Source organism: Lampetra fluviatilis, chromosome 20 (genome assembly GCF_964198595.1).
Source record: "Lampetra fluviatilis chromosome 20, kcLamFluv1.1, whole genome shotgun sequence".
In the NCBI taxonomy this organism is placed as follows: Eukaryota; Metazoa; Chordata; class Hyperoartia; order Petromyzontiformes; family Petromyzontidae; genus Lampetra; species Lampetra fluviatilis.
This window is the reverse complement of record NC_136294.1, coordinates 11,707,924-11,729,200: the sequence shown is the minus strand read 5'-3', so window position 1 is coordinate 11,729,200 and position 21,277 is coordinate 11,707,924. Positions and strand designations below refer to the sequence as shown.

General features: G+C 45.6%; 1 protein-coding gene across 2 annotated transcripts in view; it reads left to right on the top strand.

The window, feature by feature from the left end:
* Nucleotides 1-21,277, top strand: part of LOC144937966 (calcium-activated potassium channel subunit alpha-1-like) — a 156,172-nt gene that overhangs the window by 62,420 nt on the left and 72,475 nt on the right. For both annotated transcript variants that reach the window (XM_078865619.1, XM_078865620.1), the window contains exon 9: nucleotides 17,507-17,598. In XM_078865619.1, coding sequence (XP_078721745.1) covers nucleotides 17,507-17,598 — 92 coding nt within the window. The remainder of the gene's footprint in view (nucleotides 1-17,506; nucleotides 17,599-21,277) is intronic.

Below are 21,277 nucleotides of genomic sequence, written 5' to 3'. Positions count from 1 at the left end.
TCAGGGGGGGGCTGGGAAGGAATCAGGGGTTGCCAAAGCAGGGGAGAAATGGAAGATGGCTACATGGTGGGATTCTTGGAGCCGAAAATGACTTTTAATTAAATTCCATCAAAACTGCCACATGTTCCCGCCTGCGCTGTAAGTAATTGCATGCTGCTGCTCTATGTGTGAATAGTATTTTAGGTGAATGAACTCTCAAATCCTACTGCATGACACAGAGAGAGGCAGGATTGGCAGATTACAAAGAGATGGAGCGGTCATAATATGCCGACCTAAAGACATCTCAAAGGTGTACCAATAACGTAATGAGGCTCAATGACGTTTCCTGGAAAGATAAACGACTCACTACATGTATCTGACCAGAACATATTCACAAATACACTCGCAAAGATTATAACCCTTCTTGCTTTACTGCCATCCTCTGGCCATCTCGTAACCCTGCAAGGTGGTTGTCGTACTCACATGTTGACTTCAGCATGACCAACCGACGGTGCTTCCACAGCTCTGGGTCACAAGCGTGCACCGCTAAACACAAACTCAAAACAAAAGCAGAATGTGGCTCTCCAGTATACAGCACGATTCTCCAGCACTCAGTGTGGCTTCTCAGTATGAAGTGTGGCTTCTTCGTCTGCTGCATGCCTACATGGGTATTTCTTTTACAGATTTGCTCACTCGTGGCCCATGGCTGTATGTATGTTGAATGTATGTTGAGCTTCTTTTGTAACTTCCTTCGCCAACCGTGCGAATCGGAGGCATGGAGGAAGGACAACACAACTAAACACAAAAAGCAGTTTTAAAGGAATGATTTTCAATCGAGATTTAAAAGTGCATATCTCCAGTGGCTTCCCAATATTGTAAGGAAGAGCGTTCCAGACGGCCGCCGAAACACATCTGAAAGCGCGCATTACAGTGACTGCCTTTGTTCGACGGCCAGCCAAAAGCCGCTGCGAGAATGACCGGAGTTCGCGTGCCGATTCATGCTCCTTGACGAGATCAGCAAGGTATTGTGGTTCATTTGTGGCAAGCACTTTGTGTGTAATGAGCGCGTAAATTAAGGTGGCAGTCATAGACGCACAGCTGATGATGTCCTGTGAAGGAGCCCATCAGCGCTGCCTGCGTGAGCAATGCGTTGCGGTGCTGCCGATTGTGACGCGATTTAAAGCTTCGCGTAAAATCTCACTCAGCGGACTGAGATGGTGAGCAGCGCTTTGCTTTAGCCTAAGAAGTCGAAGTGTCTCCCTCCAGCCTCATAGACCACAGACGTTTCTATAAACGCGAGACAAATGCGCACCAGTGAGTTCCACACGCAGAGTGAATACAACATTAACAAGCCAATGGTTTATGCAAATAACCTAATCTTTTTTTAATCCGCTTATAAATGTACTCTAAGCTTATTGGCCTTCCAAACTTATACGAACTGAGAACATTTGTTTAAACAGAAAAGAAAACACATTCCGGGCCGCATCAGCAGGCATGGGCCAGATGCTGTTGGCAAAACTGCTCAATCTAAGTGACAGGGCCCCTAAGTACAATCAGCTATAAGGGTATATATACCTGAACTCATTATGCACTGTTGTGTAGCGTTATGCAATTATAAAATAAATAGACGTGTGTTTTTGCATCTCTACGCAACTCATTTGCGAGATGTTATTAGCGAGGGCACTCCCTCGACACGATGAGGCCCTTCCTGTTAAATAGAAAGAGCAACATGGTAAACAACAAAACACTTGATTATGCTCTGTTGTGACACAAGGTAATAAAGAAATATGCCCGCATTATGTCCCCATGCTGGTTAACATATGTTTGGAAGGCCAACAGGCCTGTTCATTACTTCAGTATCCAGTGTGCCACGCAGGAGCTCATAATGAGTGTTTATACCGTTTTAGATGTTTCAGAATACATTGTTGTGTAAAGATCTACTCCCCGCAGACATAGATAAATCATGATAGAAAACATATTAAATCCATGCTGTTCAAAACAGAACCATTGCTCGGTGCCTTACAAACAACACCAATTTCTGTTAGCCACTAAGTGACATTGACACAATTTCGGTGCTTGTGCCAGGCTCGGTGCACCTTGAGGTCACGTGAAGTGTCGAAGGCTCGCTGAAAGGAGATCATGGGTCAGATCCAGGTGTCATGGGTCGACTGACTGAGATGACTGGCAGATGCACCACCTGAGCTCCCTACTGTGCCAACTTGCTGATTTTAGCTGCCTGCACTCCACTCATTGTTGTGAGCGTCGCTCCTCTGTCCTCCGCTGTTGTTGGAGGACGAATACCTCCAACTGCCCAGAGGCCGATCTTGACACTGGGTACCAGTCACCTGCAAGTCCAATAGACTCCACGTCTTTCGTTACATCGTCAGTTTATCTCTTCTCTAGCCAGTGCCGTGCCCATTTCGTCCATTATATCTGGCCAAACAGAAGCTGTGTGCGCATGCGGTGGCTGGGCACGTTGGCTACATGATCCAGCCAACCTCACATGCCGGAAGAACTCACTAATGGGACTTTGTCCAGATTTTTAAAGAATCTGTGAGCGCAAAATTCAGTCTGGTTAAACGCAAGATCCAGGCCAGCCTGAATGTTTCAAACCGGCACAGATGTGCTTTTAAAAGGCTGCATGTTACGCAAGCATGGAGAAGAGAGTGCATATATGTGGCCAAGAAGACTCAGAGCTTTGCATGGAGTAATAGGCCAGGTAGCGTCTACACAGCTTTACTCACCAGATGAAACTATAATGGCACTACTAATGTGGAGCAAGACCTCTACTGCCAAGCCAGAGTGGTCATAACTACACTTCCCAGGTATGAAAACTTCTCCACTCCCTCCACAACTATTACATCACTCATGGGGAGTGGAGGAGGTGGAGCATTCGATGACAGAAGCAGGTGCTTAGTTTTGGTGGGGCTGATGGTACGGCCCCATTTTATCATTCCATTGGCTTCTCAGAGTGAGCAACAATTACCGGATCATTAGCATACATAAAATGGTTGACTAATAGAGAGCCATCCTTTGACCGCAGCCGGGCATCGATCAGCCTCCCATTGTATCTGTACCAGATGGAAATTCCTCTAGTACAGCCATGAATAGCTTCTCAAACTACGTGGTCAAAGAAGATGTTAAATAGTGTAGGGGCCAGAGAACATCCCTGACGCACCCCAAGGTGAACAGAAAATGGGTCTGACTCCCGGCCACGTAGCTTTACCCATGAAAAACCACCGCTATGATGATCTTTGCAGAGGTGTGGACTCGAGTCATGTGACTTGGACTCGAGTCAGACTCGAGTCATGAATTTGATGACTTGCGACTCGACTTGGACTTGCATAACAATGACTTTGTCCCACCTATGAGATGTGGACTCGAGTCATGTGACTTGGACTCGAGTCAGACTCGAGTCATGAATTTGATGACTTGCGACTCGACTTGGACTTGCATAACAATGACTTTGTCCCACCTCTGGATCTTTGATTATTGTTAGCAAAGCATCAGGGACTCCGAAAGCACGAAGAATAACCCAGAGCCCTGGCCTGTTTGATGGTGTAATAGGCATGGACCAGGTGAATAAAGCAGAGATGTAGGTCTTGTTGAAATGCCTTACACCTCTGCTGTAGTAGATGGACGGAGAAAATGGCATCTGTGCAGGACCGCCCTGGTCTGAAACCACATTGGGGCTCCTGGTAAGGCGATGTTGAGCAATTCTTGCCCAGACCGGTAGACTGAGGAGGAAGATCTCCCAATAATTGTTTCATTCAGTCTAGGCCCCCTACTTTAAAATGGGGACCACCATGACATCCTTGAAATCCTGTACTACTGTACAAATTACTTTAATATGGGACCTTTCTTGCCAGTAGCATAGTATTAGGTGTTACCCTTTCTGTTAAGATGTTCAAACACCAAACAGAAACATTTTGCAAGGAATCATGTCTGCATTCACCACACATACTTGTGGTGATCATGCAAACAAAAACATGCTCTGGTAATATATGCATTGACTTTGAAACTGATTGGTCTACACCTGTTTTATTTCCCAGAAATGGTAAAACCTATTGTTATACAAATTATTTTACCATACTGTGCACTACTGTAGTGGAGTGTACTCCACATATTAAATGTAAAAACACAAAAGGCATACACACACAAAATGCACAAACACGCTTGTTAGCAAACAAACACGCTAACGTATGCTCACAAAACGCGTGCCTAAAACCTCTCAAACTAACAAGACGCAAAAAAATGGTTAAACGATTACACTACCAATCAAGTAAAGACAAAATCACAACAATCACAACAACCGCCGTTCGCAGACGCACACACGAACGCTCCCATTGAATCGCGGCTTGCCGCAGCACAATCACCTGCCACCCATCAAATACTCACTCGATGCTGCCTCAACGACTGTCCAGAAGACAAAGATCCCCCGTGTAGCCTTAACAGACTGTTGGGGCAAGTGCTGTTAGCGGGTAGCAACCTATGAAGGCACGGCACATGAGGAGGTGAGTGGCCAGCACCACGCCCGGCCGCCTTTGACTTCCTAGTGGCGATGTTTACACACTGCACCAGGTTCTCATTTGAGGCTGAGTCGACCCAGGGGAGGCCCAGGACCGGTTCACATAATCGTCACCGGTGTTGGCCGGGAGTGAGAATCGAACTCGGGTCAGCGCGCTAACCGCTACACCACCGCTCCCCAGGGCCTGATTAAGGCATGGGTGGCTTTAGGGGCTGCAGCCAATGGGCCTCTGTCAGCTGGAGGGCCTCCAGGGATTAAGTGAAAAGTTATTTCATTTGTGAATGCTTTTATTGTATTTGTTGTTGGCCTTGTAAAAATACATTTGATTTTTCTTTAATTTTGTTTTCCTTTTGAAGATATTACTGGGGGCCTCACAGTACCTGTAGCCCAGGGGCCTACACAATCTGTATCCGGCCCTGCCGCTCCCCACTGTCCACACACACACGTGCTCGCACACCTTTGCCATCAAACGTGCTCAGAGAGGAAATTCCTCATGAAAGAGCCACGTTCTGAGGCCTGGCTGAGTGACTGAATTCTATGAGAATATGCTCTTGGTAATGTTGGAGTGACTTTAGCCAAATCTCTCTGGCTGGCGCTGAGCGAGATGGGCTGACGGGACAGCCAGGTGATCCGTATATGATACAGAGTCAGGAGAATTACAATGAACTCTGGTGAGAGCATTGGCATGTGTTCTAAACAGTTACACGAGATATTGAATGACTCATATTTTTTTTCAATTTTTCAATTCTTCCGATGTCAATGCCCTCGATGGTTTGTGTGGAGCTTCGAGTTCAGAATGAGCAGCAGCTGCAAGCCTGCGGATTGCCTTAATCATCGGCATGAATATTTCATAACTGATGCATTATTCCACTGGGAAACCATTAAATTAGTTGTTGTGATTAAAATGTATTTCCAATTTTCAGTGTGTTCGGTTTAACTGTACATTCATAATAAAGATGTTTAGGGTTAGATCGCGTTATTTAGAAATGTGTCGTAACCCTCCACCACCCGACACGGCCAAACAGTAAAAAAAGTGTCACGTTTACAAAAGACAAATAGTTCACTACTTTAGCCCACCGGTGTGTTGAAGAGTGAATCAACATCACTTACAATTTTGAGTACGACGTTTCGCTGGTAATTACATCCAGCATCATCGGGCAATTTGCCAGAATGGTGAAGCCCTCCACTTGCTCCCGGTCTTAAATAGAGCAGCAGCAGGGTGACGTCATCATTTAACCCAATCTGGTGCAGTGTACATGTCGTGTAACAATGGACGATGGTAAGCAGCACAACATAAACTCGGATTATAAAACTGTTTACATTTTGTATTGCACCTGAATGCAATGACACCGGCAGATGTTTCACATGAATCATAAAGCATTCAGACTATAAATACATTTTAGCTACATGCACTTAAAGGTTCCTGATCAATTTGTACGATTATTTTTCAGCCCCAATTGCTTCGAAATGACAATTTGGCATCGTGGTTTGTCCACGGTACCCTCCACGTCATATTTTATTCTTTATTGTGCTGAAAAGGAAAAAAAGCGCCTAAACTGCACTGAGTGCTAGGAGCCGCTGTGCACGCGTGCAAGGATGAGTAAAATCACCCAGTAAATCAGGCAGTGTTTATGGCTTCCCCCTGCTGTCTCGTTTAAAATTAAGTGCAGGCGTTTTATATTGACTTGCTTTTGCTTGATTGTGGTGCACTTTGAAACAAGCACCTGGGAATGAAAGACAACCCCATTCACACTGTGGCGGTGATTCTTAAGACAGAATGAACGTTCCCAGGCTTCGTATCGTTGATGTGATATAGAACAGAGGAGGCAAAATGTCTCTGCACAAAAAGTATGGCGCACTGATTTATATATGTGGCTTTCTCTGAGCCAGTGTTTGAAATTCCACATTCCTATGGAACTAGCCATCGAAAAAAGACAGTTACCGCATTGCGCGCTTTTAGATGCACTTCTGCGGCCGTCTGGAACGCTCTTCTATCCGATATTAGGAAGCCACTGGAGCTATGCACTTTCAAATCTAGATTCAAAACGAATTTATTTAAAACTGATTTTTGTGTTTAGTTTGTCCTTCCCCCGCACCTCCGATTAGCACGGTTGGCTACATACGGTGCGAAAGAAGTTCAACGCACATGCTTATACTCTTCTCTCAAAGACAAGAACAGTTGACATATAAGGCTTTAAAGGGGCTCACCCCACATTTCTGGCAGGAACTAATACATTTTTATATTCCATCAAGGTCCTTAAGATCTTTTGATCTACAACTGCTCAGCACTCCCAGGTCTAGGTTGCGCTCTTTTGGTGAACGGGCTTTTGTTAGCGTGGCACCCAAGCTATGGAACGCCTTGCCACTGGAAATCGGTCAATCAGAGTCGGTAGATATGTTTAAGTCTGCTTTGAAACCCCATCTCTTTAAAGTGGCCTTCCCTCTTTAGTTTGGTCAGCTGCCCTGGTTCTGTTTTTGTTTCCTGCTTTTCATGCATTGCGCATTGGGATACGAGGATGGAATGCGCATATTTACATTTGAATTATTATTATTAGTTGAGTCAACAGGCATTGTTGAGGCAGTTCCGATGATGCGCTGAGTTACCCCCCAAACGTGAAATGGAATTCACGACCTTCCAGTCGTGAGATGCGGTGCTCTGGCCAAGGTGCCACAGGTCGCATAGCAGTGGCTGGCTCGGGGAGAGACTGGCCCTTGCAATAGAAAATGTACATTTTTAATACTGACTTTGGGCCACCATGGAGATGAGCACTGCTCCGCTACACATGTTTGCCAATGGGCGCACTTAAAATATATTAAAGAACGAACGTTAGGTGAATCAAACAGTTGGCATGGTCTTTGAAGAGCATGGCACAGCAACCACAGTGATGGATGTGCGGCGTTTATTTATTTATTATTTATAACAGGCGGGAGCTCACTGAGATAATACACCTTTAGCCAAGGGACAGCGAGAAAATTAGAATCTTTGGGATATAGTGGAGATTGCAATACACAATTATTAAATACACATACATACGTATGTAGTGACTTCAACTGAGTCGCAGACTACTCTTGGAGGCAACACATTTATTAATACCAACACAAGGGGTAACTGCCCCTTAACAAGATAGCAACCTATGGTGGTGGACCACCAATCTAACTACATGAGTTACACTGGGAGTAGCTACAACAGACCGGACCACAGCTTGGGTCCTGGTCCACGTGTTGGTGACCCTGTAGGACGTAGAACGTAGATTCTTCAGGATGAACAACAGCAGCCGGTCCCTCTCGGGGACCCGGCTTATATCCTCTGTGGCGTGGCTGGCCCCGCCCTTAGCCATGACCACCTTCTAGAATCCTCGAGCAGAATCTCGACCCTAACACGTGACCACCCCTAGCCCCCACTTGGGAACCCTGTGTAGACTTAACCGTGGCACTCTGGGGTCAACCAGAGTGCCACGGCCTATAGTAACCCCATTCCCTTGGCCGGCATTCTCACACCCTATCCTGTAGGGGTCGGCACTGCACGCAGAGCGTGGTGCCATCCAGCACTGTTCGTCAGCGCTCACCGAGCCCCTCTTGGGCCGGTACTGCACCCACATACACGTGGTGCCCGCAATGTTGCTACATCGCACGCCGTGCCTCTCTAGGGCCGGCATTACACAGTAACATCCGCGATGTCACTACACGTACATTGAAAGAAAGAAAAACACTTAGTCCAGTGACTTGGCAAGAGCTGGAATTCAGCAGGCCTTGTTGCTTATCAGATGTAAGTTTCTGAGTTTGTAATGCGGTGCAATGACCTTACCACCGCTATCAACAGCAGTGGTCGTCCACGACCGTTTGGCCACCATCGTGGCAATGTTGAACTTCCACTTCTGATTCTGTGCCACCAAAGGTGCGCATCACCCTGCGTGTTCGTTTGAATAGGGCGACACTTTGGCTTTAATTTATTGTCCATTAACCAACAAAAAGGCACCAAAGTCATCCATATAGACTTGAAAGTATTGTTGGGGCAAGTGCTGTTCGCGAGCACCTGTTAAGGCTGGCACAGCGCACAAGTTTGGTTGTGTGACCGCCCACACACCGGTCGTCTTTAGTACTGCATCAAGCAATGTACTAATTTAAGGCCGAGTTTATTTAGGGGAAGGCCCAGAAACAGTTCAGATATAACGCGTCGATAATTTTCACCGTGGCCAACGATCGAACTCAGGTGAGGAGGTCCATAGTGCAGTGCATGAACCGCTTGTGCCACCACTCCCCACAACACAGACACGTGTTTATTCATATTCAAAAACAAGTGGTGTTTGCGAGTACCTATGAAGGCCGGCACGGTACACGAGTGGGTGGGTGGGCCAGAACCACCCCCAGCCGCCTTTGTCTTCCGAGTGGCGATGTTTTTACACACCGCACCAGGTACTCATTTGAGGCCTAGGGGAGGCCCAGGACCGGTTCAGATAATTGTCACTGGTGTTGGCCGTAAGCGGGAATGTAACTCGGGTGGCCAGGTTCGTAGTACAGCGCGCTAACCGCTACTCTACCGCTCTACAACACACACATTCATATCCACAGACATGCACACAGATACACAGAAACACCGGAAAACCAAACCAAAATCCACTCGACTGTTGAGACAATTCCTGTTAGCGAGCAGCTATTGTGGTCCAGTAAGACACGTGAGGTGGTCGTGGGAGATAGAATGGCCCCTTTGTTTTCGCGCAGCGCGGCTAATGATGCCAACCTCACCAGCTGCTCGTTTTACGCCGAATTATCGGACCATGCACCGGCCGCCGGGTGCGGACAGCGATTTCCCCCTGGCATGCCTCGCTGACATGTCAGCTGCACCCACGCACGCTCAACTCACTGCTTCGCAGTGTCACTGTGCCACAAAACCACCACACAAAAAAAACGTACGATCCCCTGTACGGCCGAAAACAGATTGTTGGGGTAAGAGCTGTTAGCACGTGTCCACCTTTCGGAGGCCGGCACGACACACGAGTGAGTGGGTGGCCAATACCACGCCTCGGACGCCTTTGTCTCACCAGTGCTGATTTTCACACACAGCACCGGGTACTCATTTAAGGCTGAGTCGATCTAGGGGAGGCCCAGAACCGGTTCACATATTTTCCAACTCTTATTGGTCGTGAGCGGGAATTGAACTTGGTTTACCAGGTCCGTAGCGAAGTGCACTAACCACTACACTATCGCCCTTTGTTATAGAGCCACCATGCTAACACACACACACAAGACAAACATCCATCACTTAGCCCAGTGGTTCTTAACCTTTACTGCAGCCTTGCGCCCCTTTGGTTCTCAATCGTGAATTTTTTAATAATGTTTATATACACATAGGTTTGAAGTTTTCGTGACTGCAGGGATCCATACTCTTTGGTTCTTTGGGTAAAGTCACGTAGGTATAAAATTAATTAAATCACGACGTTTCGGGCGCAACACAAGCATCCGTCATCAGGTGGGACAAGGGGGGAGAGATAGAGAGGGGGGGGGGTAGGGGAGGGGGGGTGCTCGCGAGCACTCTCCTCCACCCCCTCTCTATCTCTCCCCCCTTGCTCCCCCCCTCTCTTACCTATATAGCCTCTTGTTACAGCAGCCCTTTTGCCCACTTCAGCAATTGTTTCTTGCTGTGGTTGTCTCACCTGATGATGGACGCTTGTGTTGCGCCTGAAACGTCGTGATTTATTTTATTTTATACCTACGTGACATTACAGAAAGAACCAAAGAGTATAAACACATAGGTTTGATTAAACAAAGTAGTTGGACTTATGTGCCCGTGCTTAATTTGTGTTTTGATGATTAACCTTCGAGAAAGATCTTGCCACGTCTCGCACCCCAGAAAGGGCATCTCACACCCCCAGGGGGTGCAGCGTGACGCCCAGGTAAAGAACCCCTGACTTTGCAAGATAGGCTGCTGCTGTTAATGAGCACCTACTAAGGTCAGCATGCCCCATGGAGGGGTGGTGTGACTATCACCATGTCCAGTTCAAACTGCGGCACATACCGTTGAGTTGACCCTAGTGGAGTGACTGGGACAGCTTCAGATACCACATGAGCTGGTCTCATCACTCCATCTCCCCCAGTGGTCGTCTCTTGGGGGCATTCCCTCCTTCAGCTGCCAATTCATCATCAGCGTCTCCCTACAGCCCCCACGTAAGAACCATTAGCATGCACTGATAAACACCCATTCTCATCATCACCGGCAATGCTCTATCCTATTGCTGGCTGAAGGCCTCCCACCAAGCCGTCGCGTCTTTCGCAGTCTCACAATGCAACAATTTATCGTGCACTTGCTCGGGAGATGATTGCATTGCTCCATCTGAGTGGTGGATGCTGTCTCGGTCACGTTCCATCCTTTGGCTACCACTCTTATCATTAATATCCATCGCCGGACCTCATCCGCCTCTGGTGATGTATCCAGGCAGGCCCATTTTGCTTTTCTTGAAAGTCAATATGTTTAAAATTTGTGTTTGTTCTTTGGCGAGTCCGCTTGCTTTTGTTATCAGTAAATGTGTGGTTTAATCTTCATATATATGTACATATTTGCAGACTTGTTTCACATACCTACGTATGTGCTTAGGGACCAGAAGGTTTTCAGCCATTGCATACTTCTAGCTATTTCATACAGACCAATGAAGGAAATGGAGCAAATGCTAAAAAAGAGTACAAAGACACATAAACGGATACAGTATTGTAAATTAGACTTCTACCTCGAGGGAGACGGGAAAGGAGAGGCGGTTCACGTGGATCGGAGAATACATTCAAATCAGAGACACCGCTGTTAACGTTGAAGAAGAAAAGTGAGTGCATGTGGGCTGCAGACGACCACAGTGAACATCAAACAGAAATGACACAGTGAGATCAGGTCATGTGATGGGGCGTAATGGGTTTTTTGGCATCGTAGGATGATGCAATATGGTGACAGCATGGGTAGAGGTCTTCATCCAGCTGTTGATAGACACATGGTGCTGCTGCTGATGATGATGACATTAACTTGATGTTTCATTACATATCCAGCCAGGTGGTGCAGTGGTTGAGTGTGCGGTTTGCAATCAGAAGGATAGGCACGGAGCTTTATCTTGGTAAGATTGTTCAAATTAACGTAACTTTGTGCGAACGACAAGTGTGGTTGTCCTGTTCAAAGACTGTCTCCTGCCAGGGAATAGGGGATTTTCCACCACTACATCAGGGCTGTAAACAGGAGGTGAGTACTCATATTTGCAACAAAAAACCCACTTTGATTTCACTTTATATGTGTTGCTTATTTAAAATCAACTTTCACGGTGCCTTCCTCTACTGAAGCAATTGTTGGTTCGTGTTCATTTCTATTGGTATTGCTCGAATGAATTTCCATTGGTGATCTTAAGGCAATAGTGGAAGTTCCACATTCCAATGGCAGAGAACAGACTTTCCAGAAGACGGCCCACTGTTGATTCCCCACAAAGAGTTGCTTCGGCTCTTGGTTCTCGTTGGTGAAATATGGCAGTGGTTGAATGGACCACCCAGCCAGGAGTTGAACTCTTCCCTCTGAGTGTGAGATAAGTGCTCTGAGCACAGCACCCCCCAGGCAGATTGCGTGTTTAAGTCTGCAGTGGTTATATGTGTGTGCGTGTTTTTTCACTTTGGTAGATGTATTGTGTCCTGTACTCTTGCCTCTGAATATTCTCATGCAATTTTACGAAACTCTTTTGGAAAAAAAAATGCTATCCCAGTGGAGTTTTAAAAATGAGAGTTTTGCAAATAATGTGATCGGTTGCTAAATACACACACATAAATATAATCTTGACACGTTCAAAACTGCGTATGCATGCATATGTTTATCAATACCACCATTAACAAGGATTGATGAATATATGAATGGTGAAAGAGCCACGAGTCACATCCGTCTCCCCGGGTTGGCACTCGGCATACCCTGCAGGGAGATATTTCCCATTTTGACAGCGGAACATTTTCGAGGGCAATGACAGCAGCTTCAGTGGTTGCAGGGTGCTTTATTACAATCTCTGCTTCCACGCGTCAGGATCTGTTGGGGATAACTCGGCCGTACATTTATACCCCTGAGTGTTTTTTTACCGTGATACGTTCGATGATTTGGGAGGTACGATTTATCGGTTTAAGTGACAGTGATCACTGCGCGATTTCAAGTGGGGATTGTTTCCAAATGAAACGATGGTCGTCCCTTGTTTGACCAAGTGAGAGTACATCGAGATCCGTTGAAACTTCCAATGCAGGTGGTGAGAGGAGCAGTTAAGCAGAGATGGCCGTGGCAAGGGGCCGCATATCTCCGAGAAAGTAATGGCAGCTCAAAATTCCCACGGCAGGAGTGAGTTAATCTAGAGAGGGCAACCATTGTGGACTCGAGGGATATAGGGCCAAGTCAACTTCTGTATGGGAGCTGAACTTGCAAAATTGGACAGTGAGCCGCACCGCTCTATCGAGCACAGTAGTTCGCGACCAATGTTATATTCGTGGGATTTTTTTAATTGTTATTTTAGCTTTGGCACTATTCGTAAGAGTCTACTCTCAAAGATGCGGATACAGGGTTTATAATATAAGGTTCATAGCGTATGTAATGCATTCAGAAATTCCTGTAGAATTTACCACCGAGCTTCAGCAATAAACTGTCATATAGATTGACTCAGAGGAGAGCTCTTTCTGTGAGGCTACCAAGCGGTCGCATAAGCAAAGATTTTTTTTTAATCATGAATGGAATTTTTATGATCACTATTAATAATTAAATATGTGACGGTCACAACAACATGCAGCATTATGGGAATACGGCCAACATCTGGCTGTGCCAGCTTTACGCGACCTGTGACCCCACATCTGTGTGCGGGGGTTGAGGAATTAAATTCCTCCATAAACTTACCCTAGTCCATCCCTCTTCCTCTGTATTGTTTTATATACGTTTATTATTTCACCCGCCTTTAGTTTTTTATTTAATTTCCCCTCCATTGCTGGCTTAGTTATCGTGCTGCCTCCTGACCCCTAGCCTAGCCTCCTCCCACAATACCTTGTTCTAGATTTTTTCACCTCCACAAACTTCTTGAATTTTGTCCCCAGACCTTGTCAGCACTCACCCATGGGATTTTGCTGACGCTGAGCCTGTGTATACCTCGCCAGATTCTGATCTCATCGGCCCTCTCCATCTCTCTGGCTGTGAATCTCATTGACACAAGGCCCATGGTTGGCGCTGGGTCTCGTGATTCTATCGTCCCTGGACGTTGGTGCTTTACCCATACACTTTGCTGGCACCGGGGCCTTGGACTTGCTGCTCAGTTTGAGCGGTCTAAGTTTTAGACGCCCCCCCCCTCGCTGCCTGCCCCCCAGTTTCGCGAGTGTTGCCAAAATGTAAAAAAATCACTTGATAGACCCTTCTAAAGTCGTTAAAATTGTCACGGTACAATTTACCGTGGGTTAAACACAGTAAACCGCCGCATGATCCTTAAAGCATACCTGGAATGGCTCCTAACTCTGCATTGTGCCATCGTCCCAGATTTGTTGCTAGTCGCCCTGACAACAATTGGTCACTTGGGAAACACAATAAGTATAACCAGTAAAAACAAAGTTTTTCACTATAAATCCTTTATATGCGTGGCGGCGAGAGTCCTCTCGTCCTCTGGCTTGAGATGGCTGCCACCTAAGGGTCAGATGATTGTCGGCCAGTATTAAGCAATTGGTAATTAAATATTTAATTTGTTTTCCCTAAACAGTGTAAAATTTTGGAAAAAAATTTCACGAACATTGATTGTCACGCACAACGAGTCTGTGTGCAAAATGTCAGCTCGATTGGATCACGGGAAGTGGGTTAAAAAACGACCGAAAGATTTGCACGGTCGTAAGCAAGCAAGCAAGCACGCAAGCAAGCAAGCGAACTTAATATAAAGGATTTAAAAAGGCACTGGATCTGGAGGTAAAATGACTACGGTGGCAACACTGAGTTTTGCTGGTTGGCTTTAGTTAATGGCTCCTGTCCCCTGTTTTGTGTTTGTAGTGCGTCTTGAGATGCAGTCAAATTAATTTTCTTTGCGAGAATTTGTTTTTTATTACGCTGTAACATTTGACTAGGACAAGCTGAAATGTAAAACTGAATCAGGCTGCTGTGCGCATACACGCCGCGTAGATTATTAAGGGCTTTTCACGATGCCTTTCAGCCAACTATATTTTACCACTCATTATCTTCCATTCGGTCATGTTGATGTTTATTCATACGTCACTTTGCGTGTATGGAATACGCGTGCATGCGTGTGTAGGGTTTGCAGACCTCCTGCCCTGGAGATGAGTATTGTGGCTGGCAGATGGCAAGAGATTGATTCGTAGATATGCAGCAGGGTGGGACATGGAAGGGAAAGAGAGTGTTGTGTTTGTGCTGTGTGTGTGTTGTGTGTGTGATTATGGTGATGAACGATAGCGGCGGTGCTACTGTTTTGCACACTCGTGAAACCCATTACGACCCTAATTGTGACCGTGCGTGCAATGAGACGCACACCAAATTATTTAAACTTAAAAGACCTGCGTGTGTGAGTGCAATATGTTATACTCTCTGCTAAGTTGCATTTGCAATAGAGCGTCGCTTGGATTAGAGCTGATGTGAACCGATAAAAGTTGATCCAGACTGTTTCCCTTCCAAGCTAATGTGAGGAATTACTCATCTTCTTTGTGGCCCTGAGCCAAAAGTCATAATTAGACATTTTAATTGCGATAGCTGCCAAACTCTACAGAGCATGACCATTCCTGACTTTCCTTATCAACCGTGGAGGGATGATGGCCTGAGTTGAACCCAAAATAGGATTTGATCTCACAACCTTGCGAGCGTGATTTGAGCAATATACCAACAGCACCACCTTGCAGGATATTGTTAATACTGAATGAAATACGATCGTAATTGTTTCATTTATTTTTCCAGCAATGCTTCACTGACTCCCGAAACTTAGGATCATTCGACAATGGGATCAATGGTAATTCATTTTTAAATGAGTATTTTAGTGACCATGTCGTGTGTGGGAGGAAACCAGAATACCTGGAGGAACCCAGCGCAGGAGGGGCGACACGGACAAATCGGCACAGATGTTTGTTGCGCTGCCATGCCGTGGCTACCTCGTTGATGTTTTACAGCAAACAATGCGATCTGTGATCGTCCGACTGGATGTACAGCACTATACTGTGTTACTGCACAGACAGGCAGCCCAACAGCCAAGGGGAAGCCACAACAAAATCGTGTCTCTTTAACGTCACCACTGCTCACACCCAATTTACCATTAAGAGTACAGTCTGGGAGTGTTGCTTTGCGAATTTATCCAATTAAGTAATTTACAAACAATTTGGCAAAAATGTGTACCTTTGATGCCAGCACACACACGTCCTTTTTAAATCCTTTATATTAAGTTTGCTTGCTTGCTTGCGTGCTTGCTTGCTTGCTTACGACCGTGCAAATCTTTCAGTCGTTTTTTAACCCACTTCCCGTGATCCAATCGAGCTGATATTTTGCACACAGACTCGTTGTGCGAGACAATTAATGTTCGTGAAAAAAAATTCCAAAAATTTTACACTTTTTAGGCAAAAAAAAAATATTTTACATATATTCAAATAGAACTCATTCATGGCTTTGGCTGAACGTCACAGTGTAAGAGCCCAGAGCGTAACCCCTCCACAGGCCGTGGCGGAGTAGCACAGTTGGTAGCGCCCTCGCTTCCCATGCCAAAGGTCGCGGGATCGATCCCCGCGTCCTCCACAGGCGAATATATTTTAAAATCCTTTATATTAAGTTCACTTGCTTGCGCGCTTACGACCGTGCAAATCTTTCGGTCGATTTTTAACCCACTTCCCGTGATCCAATCGAGCTGACATTTTGCACACAGACTCGTTGTGCGTGACAATGTATTTTCGTGAAAAATGTTTTCCAAAATTTTACACTTTTTAGGAATTTTTTTTTTATATTTAATTACCAATTGCTTAATGGTGGCAGGCAATCATCTGACCCATAGGTGGCAGCCATCTCAAGCCAGAGGACGAGAGGACTCTAGCCGCCACGCATATAAAGGATTTATAGTGAAAAACTTAGTTTTTACGGGTTAATTTTTTAAATCCTTTATATTAAGTTCACTTGCTTGCTTGCTTGCGCGCTTACGACCGTGCAAATCTTTCGGTCGTTTTTTTAACCCACTTCCCGTGATCCAATCGAGCTGACATTTAGCACACATACTCGTTGTGCGTGATAATTTATTTTCGTGAAATTTTTTTTCCAAAATTGTCCACTTTTTAGGAATTTTTTTTTTTTTCATATTTCATTTAAAATACCAACGTGATAAAAATGCAACTCTTACTCAAGAAAAACAGAAATGAATAATAAAATAAAACCGATGCCACTCATATAAAGGATTTATAGTGAAAAACTTTGTTTTTATGGGTTAAATTTTTCTGTATAATGCGCTGGAATTTTTTAACATCCAACGTGTAGCAGATGGTCAACAGGCCCGCATTATTCATGGGGGCAGATACTGGGCTAGAACCGCAGTCCTCTGCAACCGGCGGCAACACAACAACCGCCGTTTTCCATTAACTGGCGGTGACTTCATCACAGCACTTGTGCCAGGCTAGGTGCACTTTAAGGTCACGTGAAGTGTCGACCGCCCACTGGCAGGAGGTCACGGGACAGACCCAGGTGCCATGGGTTGACTGACTGAGATGACTGGTCGATGCCCCATCTGTGTCCCCTACTGTGCCAACTCGCTGTTTTCATTGTTGTGGGCGTCGCTCCAACACACACACTGCCCGTTCAGCAACGTCGCGTTCCCTGCTGTTGTTTTCCACTTCCGTTTCAGTCTAAGTTCTGACTTAAGTCCGTATCTGTTTAAATCAGCTCCATCACATCGAGGGTTCCAAACAAAAGTGGCCGTTTGTTCAGAATATAAGGGCCCTTGAGTAAACGGTTTCGAGCGCGCGAACACGCCGGCTCACACGGGTTTGTGGTGTTTGTGTGCCGCGTCCCAGGCCATGTTCGCTCGCTACGTGCCAGAGATCGCCGCTCTCATCCTCAACCGGAGGAAATACGGTGGCGAGTACCTCCCGACCCGCGGGCGCAAGTGAGTGCCAACCACTGACGTCGCAGCTGTTCAGAGCATTATCACTCAACACTCCCCTCTGTCCGTGTGTGTGGACTGATCCCCATCTGTTCCACACTGCCTTCTACTCCCGTGGGTGGACTAATCCCCATCTGTTTACGGCACCTCCAATTAGCACGGTTTTTCTACGTACGGTGCTAAAGAAGTTCAATATACATACAGTGAGGGAAAAAAAGTATTTTATCCCCTGCTGATTTTGTACGTTTGCCCACTGACAAAGAAATGATCAGTCTATAATTTTAATGGTAGGTTTATTTGAACAGTGAGAGACAGAATAACAACAAAAAAATCCAGAAAAACGCATGTCAAAAATGTTATAAATTGATTTGCATTTTAATTAGGGAAATAAGTATTTGACCCCTCTGCAAAACATGACTTAGTACTTGGTAGCAAAACCCTTGTTGGCAATCACAGAGGTCAGACGTTTCTTGTAGTTGGCCACCAGGTTTGCACACTGTGACGATGCATCGATTCATCGATCAATGTTGATCCCTAAGCTCGTAATACATGCATCGGTGTAGGAATTAATGTTATTACATTTGTATATGCCATATGAAATGTTAAAATTGTCCTTCCAGCCACCATAGGCTGCTGCATTCAACACCGTGTCCAAAGATAATCGATTTTCTGAATCGAATCATGACCCCGAATTGTAACAGTTGATTACTTTGCAGGAGTGGGGGGGGGGGCGAATAATTACCACTCCCCCAGCCCCAATAATCAATATCATTGTAGTCAGTTCCATTACGATTAACATACAGACCACCATTGCCATGAGGCATGACATATCCACTGCCAGGTGACGGCCTCCGTGCGACGTCACGGTCCTGCGGTGACACAATCCATCTCACGACTGCGAATAATGGATTCGCATGAGCATGAGTTGATGCGTGTATTATGGGGGTTTAACTGATATTAATGGTTTCATTCATGGTTGCACATGTAATATTATACACTGCAATTCAAATTGCTGGATTTCTTAGATCCCAACACATTTTTTATTCTCCCTCTCACACTCAATTTTGTCACATTTTACACAGAATTTCAAACAAACTTGTTTCAGTTACATGCACTGAAGAATTGAGTTAGTCAAGTGAAATATAATTTAAAGGGTCCTAAGGGGTAAATATCATTCGTTTATAAGTATTGTTTGATGATTTTACTTCATAAATCAAATGTCTTTGTAAAGCGTCAGGTAAACGCGAGAGATGTATGTTATTTAATCTGTTTTCCTGCTCAGTGAAGCCACAAATAAATTACATCCGACTAATGCACGGATGTCTGACTCCCGAGTGGAGAATTTTTTAGTTTTAATTACCAAAATAGTAATCGTGTGTCATTAAATGTACATGTGCGTTTCATCTGTGTGTGTACAGTATTCATGTCTGCACACACCGGTCTGTTCTTTCAAGTTTTGTCAAGTGGCCTTTCCTCTTCCCTTGACGGCACTAATTTCTCAGCAACATTACTTTTGAAATGTGCGTATTTTCTTTTCATCTCGGCAGACTTTCATTTTTTTTCATGCAGCAAAATTGATTGAAGTGCGGTGGCAATTAAAACATTTTTAACTTCGTTAAAGGGCAGCGGACGTGCCGTGCAAGTTTGCGGCCTCAATTCGCTCTCATTGCTCCGGTGAGAAGCGCACGTCCTCGGCGGACACTGCTCTGCGGCGTCTGAGTGGTCTCTACGCTTCTCGTGAGCCAAATTGCCGCCTGGTAATTCGTGCGGGAAATTAAATTGAATCGCGGCGCTTCACCCGAAACGTTGATGGCCAAGGAACCATCTTACGTCATTCGCAAGCTTCTTCTTCCGACCATTTTCCACAAAGTCAACGTTGGAGGGAGAAGCTGCCGTGGTCACCGGTTCTATGTCTTGGCACAGCAGTTGGAATAATGGGGGGCAAGATTATTAAAGGATCTGTCCAACCGGCGACATAAATGGGGAGACCACGGTTAGTCGGCCGGCAGGTTGTGCATGGTGCGAGAAAATGTGGCTGCTCCCACCTCTTTAAAGATGTCTGGCCACGTGTGGAAGAGTAGGCCAAATACCCCCATATATACCCATTTACACGGCTTGTTGGAATGAGGTGGTGGGGGGGCGGGGGGGGATTTAAGAAACCTGTTCCATTGTTTCAACTGCCACAACGGGAGATGGAATTTAACCGGCCGCCTCTGCATGGCAAGTCAAGTGTGCTGATCGGGTAAATTGTTTATGTTTATTGCTGTAGATTATATATATTTGCAGCAGTCCGGTAACTGGTTTGTTACAGTTTGTTTTGATTTCCGTTACTGGCAATGCCATGGACACTTATTTTAACAACTCTCGTACGAGGAGCAGAGGCCTCTCTTTGTCAGATCCATAGTAAAGCGCCACTCGATGGGAGGCCCTTCTGGGACTCCTCATTGCCATTGCTCCCTCTCCCTGTGCACATACTGGCTCAAGCCTCCATTTGAATCGGACTCATGGCCTTTCCCAATCACAACACTCCCCCTCTTCCCTCCCCTCGGCGCTCGATCCACACTCTTTTTACGACATATTTACACATTCCTGCGGAGAGAGCTGGTAGGAACGTTTGGTTGCTCGGTCAATGGCCAGGGTCAACGGCGGAGTGGTGTATTCCACAAATATGCCCGAATGTGAGGGCGGGCACAAGCCGGCGTGAGTAGGTTAAACGTTGAATTTTATAAGGGCACCACGGAGTGACCAGCCCCTCCCCACCCAGCCCCACCCAGCCCAGCCCCTCCCCACCCTCCCCACCCTCCCCACCCAGCCCCTCCCCTCCCCACCCAGCCCCTCCCCACCCTCCCCTCTCCACCCAGCCCCACCCCTCCCATTTTTGGATGCACGACGGACGGACACAATAATCCCCTGTGAGATTGTGGAACCAGTGGGTTCCTACCAGTATCAGTCGTATATCCTTTAGCCGCTGTTGCACAAGTCTCGCTTATTGATTAGATTGACCAAATTGCTTAAAAAGATGAAGATGATCGATTAAAATGGTGCTCTAGATGAATCGTCAAGTGGGAATGTTGGTTTTATACTTTATCGTCGTAAAATTTAATTTGATCAAATTAAGCAATGAAAGCTGTGAAATATTAACCAATTAAATAGAATGTGAACGCTTTGAACACTATTATGCTTTTAGAGCAATATGTACAAATTATACACTTCAAGGACCATGGGCATTGTTTTAAGACCGTTAAATGCAACGCTTTGTCATAAATAGCCTTTTAATTAATATTTGATTACAATTTATCGAGGAGTGCACCATTAAATTCGATAATATCTACTTTATCTATTCTGCCACGACGTTCAATAAAGATGATGCCTGAATAATTACCCGCCAATTAGTCACCATTCAAGGGATGTTTAAGCACCTACAAAATTACGGTCAATTTCATAACTGATTACTCTTTAAAGACTGCTATTAAATAAATAAGTATCCCGTATATACAAGTCACAGTTAAAGTGTAAACCTTTAAGAGTCCCGATGCTTAAGCAATGTGTAGATTAGTGGCACTGGGCCTCAGGTTGAATCTCCACAATCATATGGCAGATGCCAGGCAGGAGTATTTTTTTATTGACTTAAAGTTGATGATCAGTAACAATGGGGGTTGTGACTGAAATTAAATTACCTTTA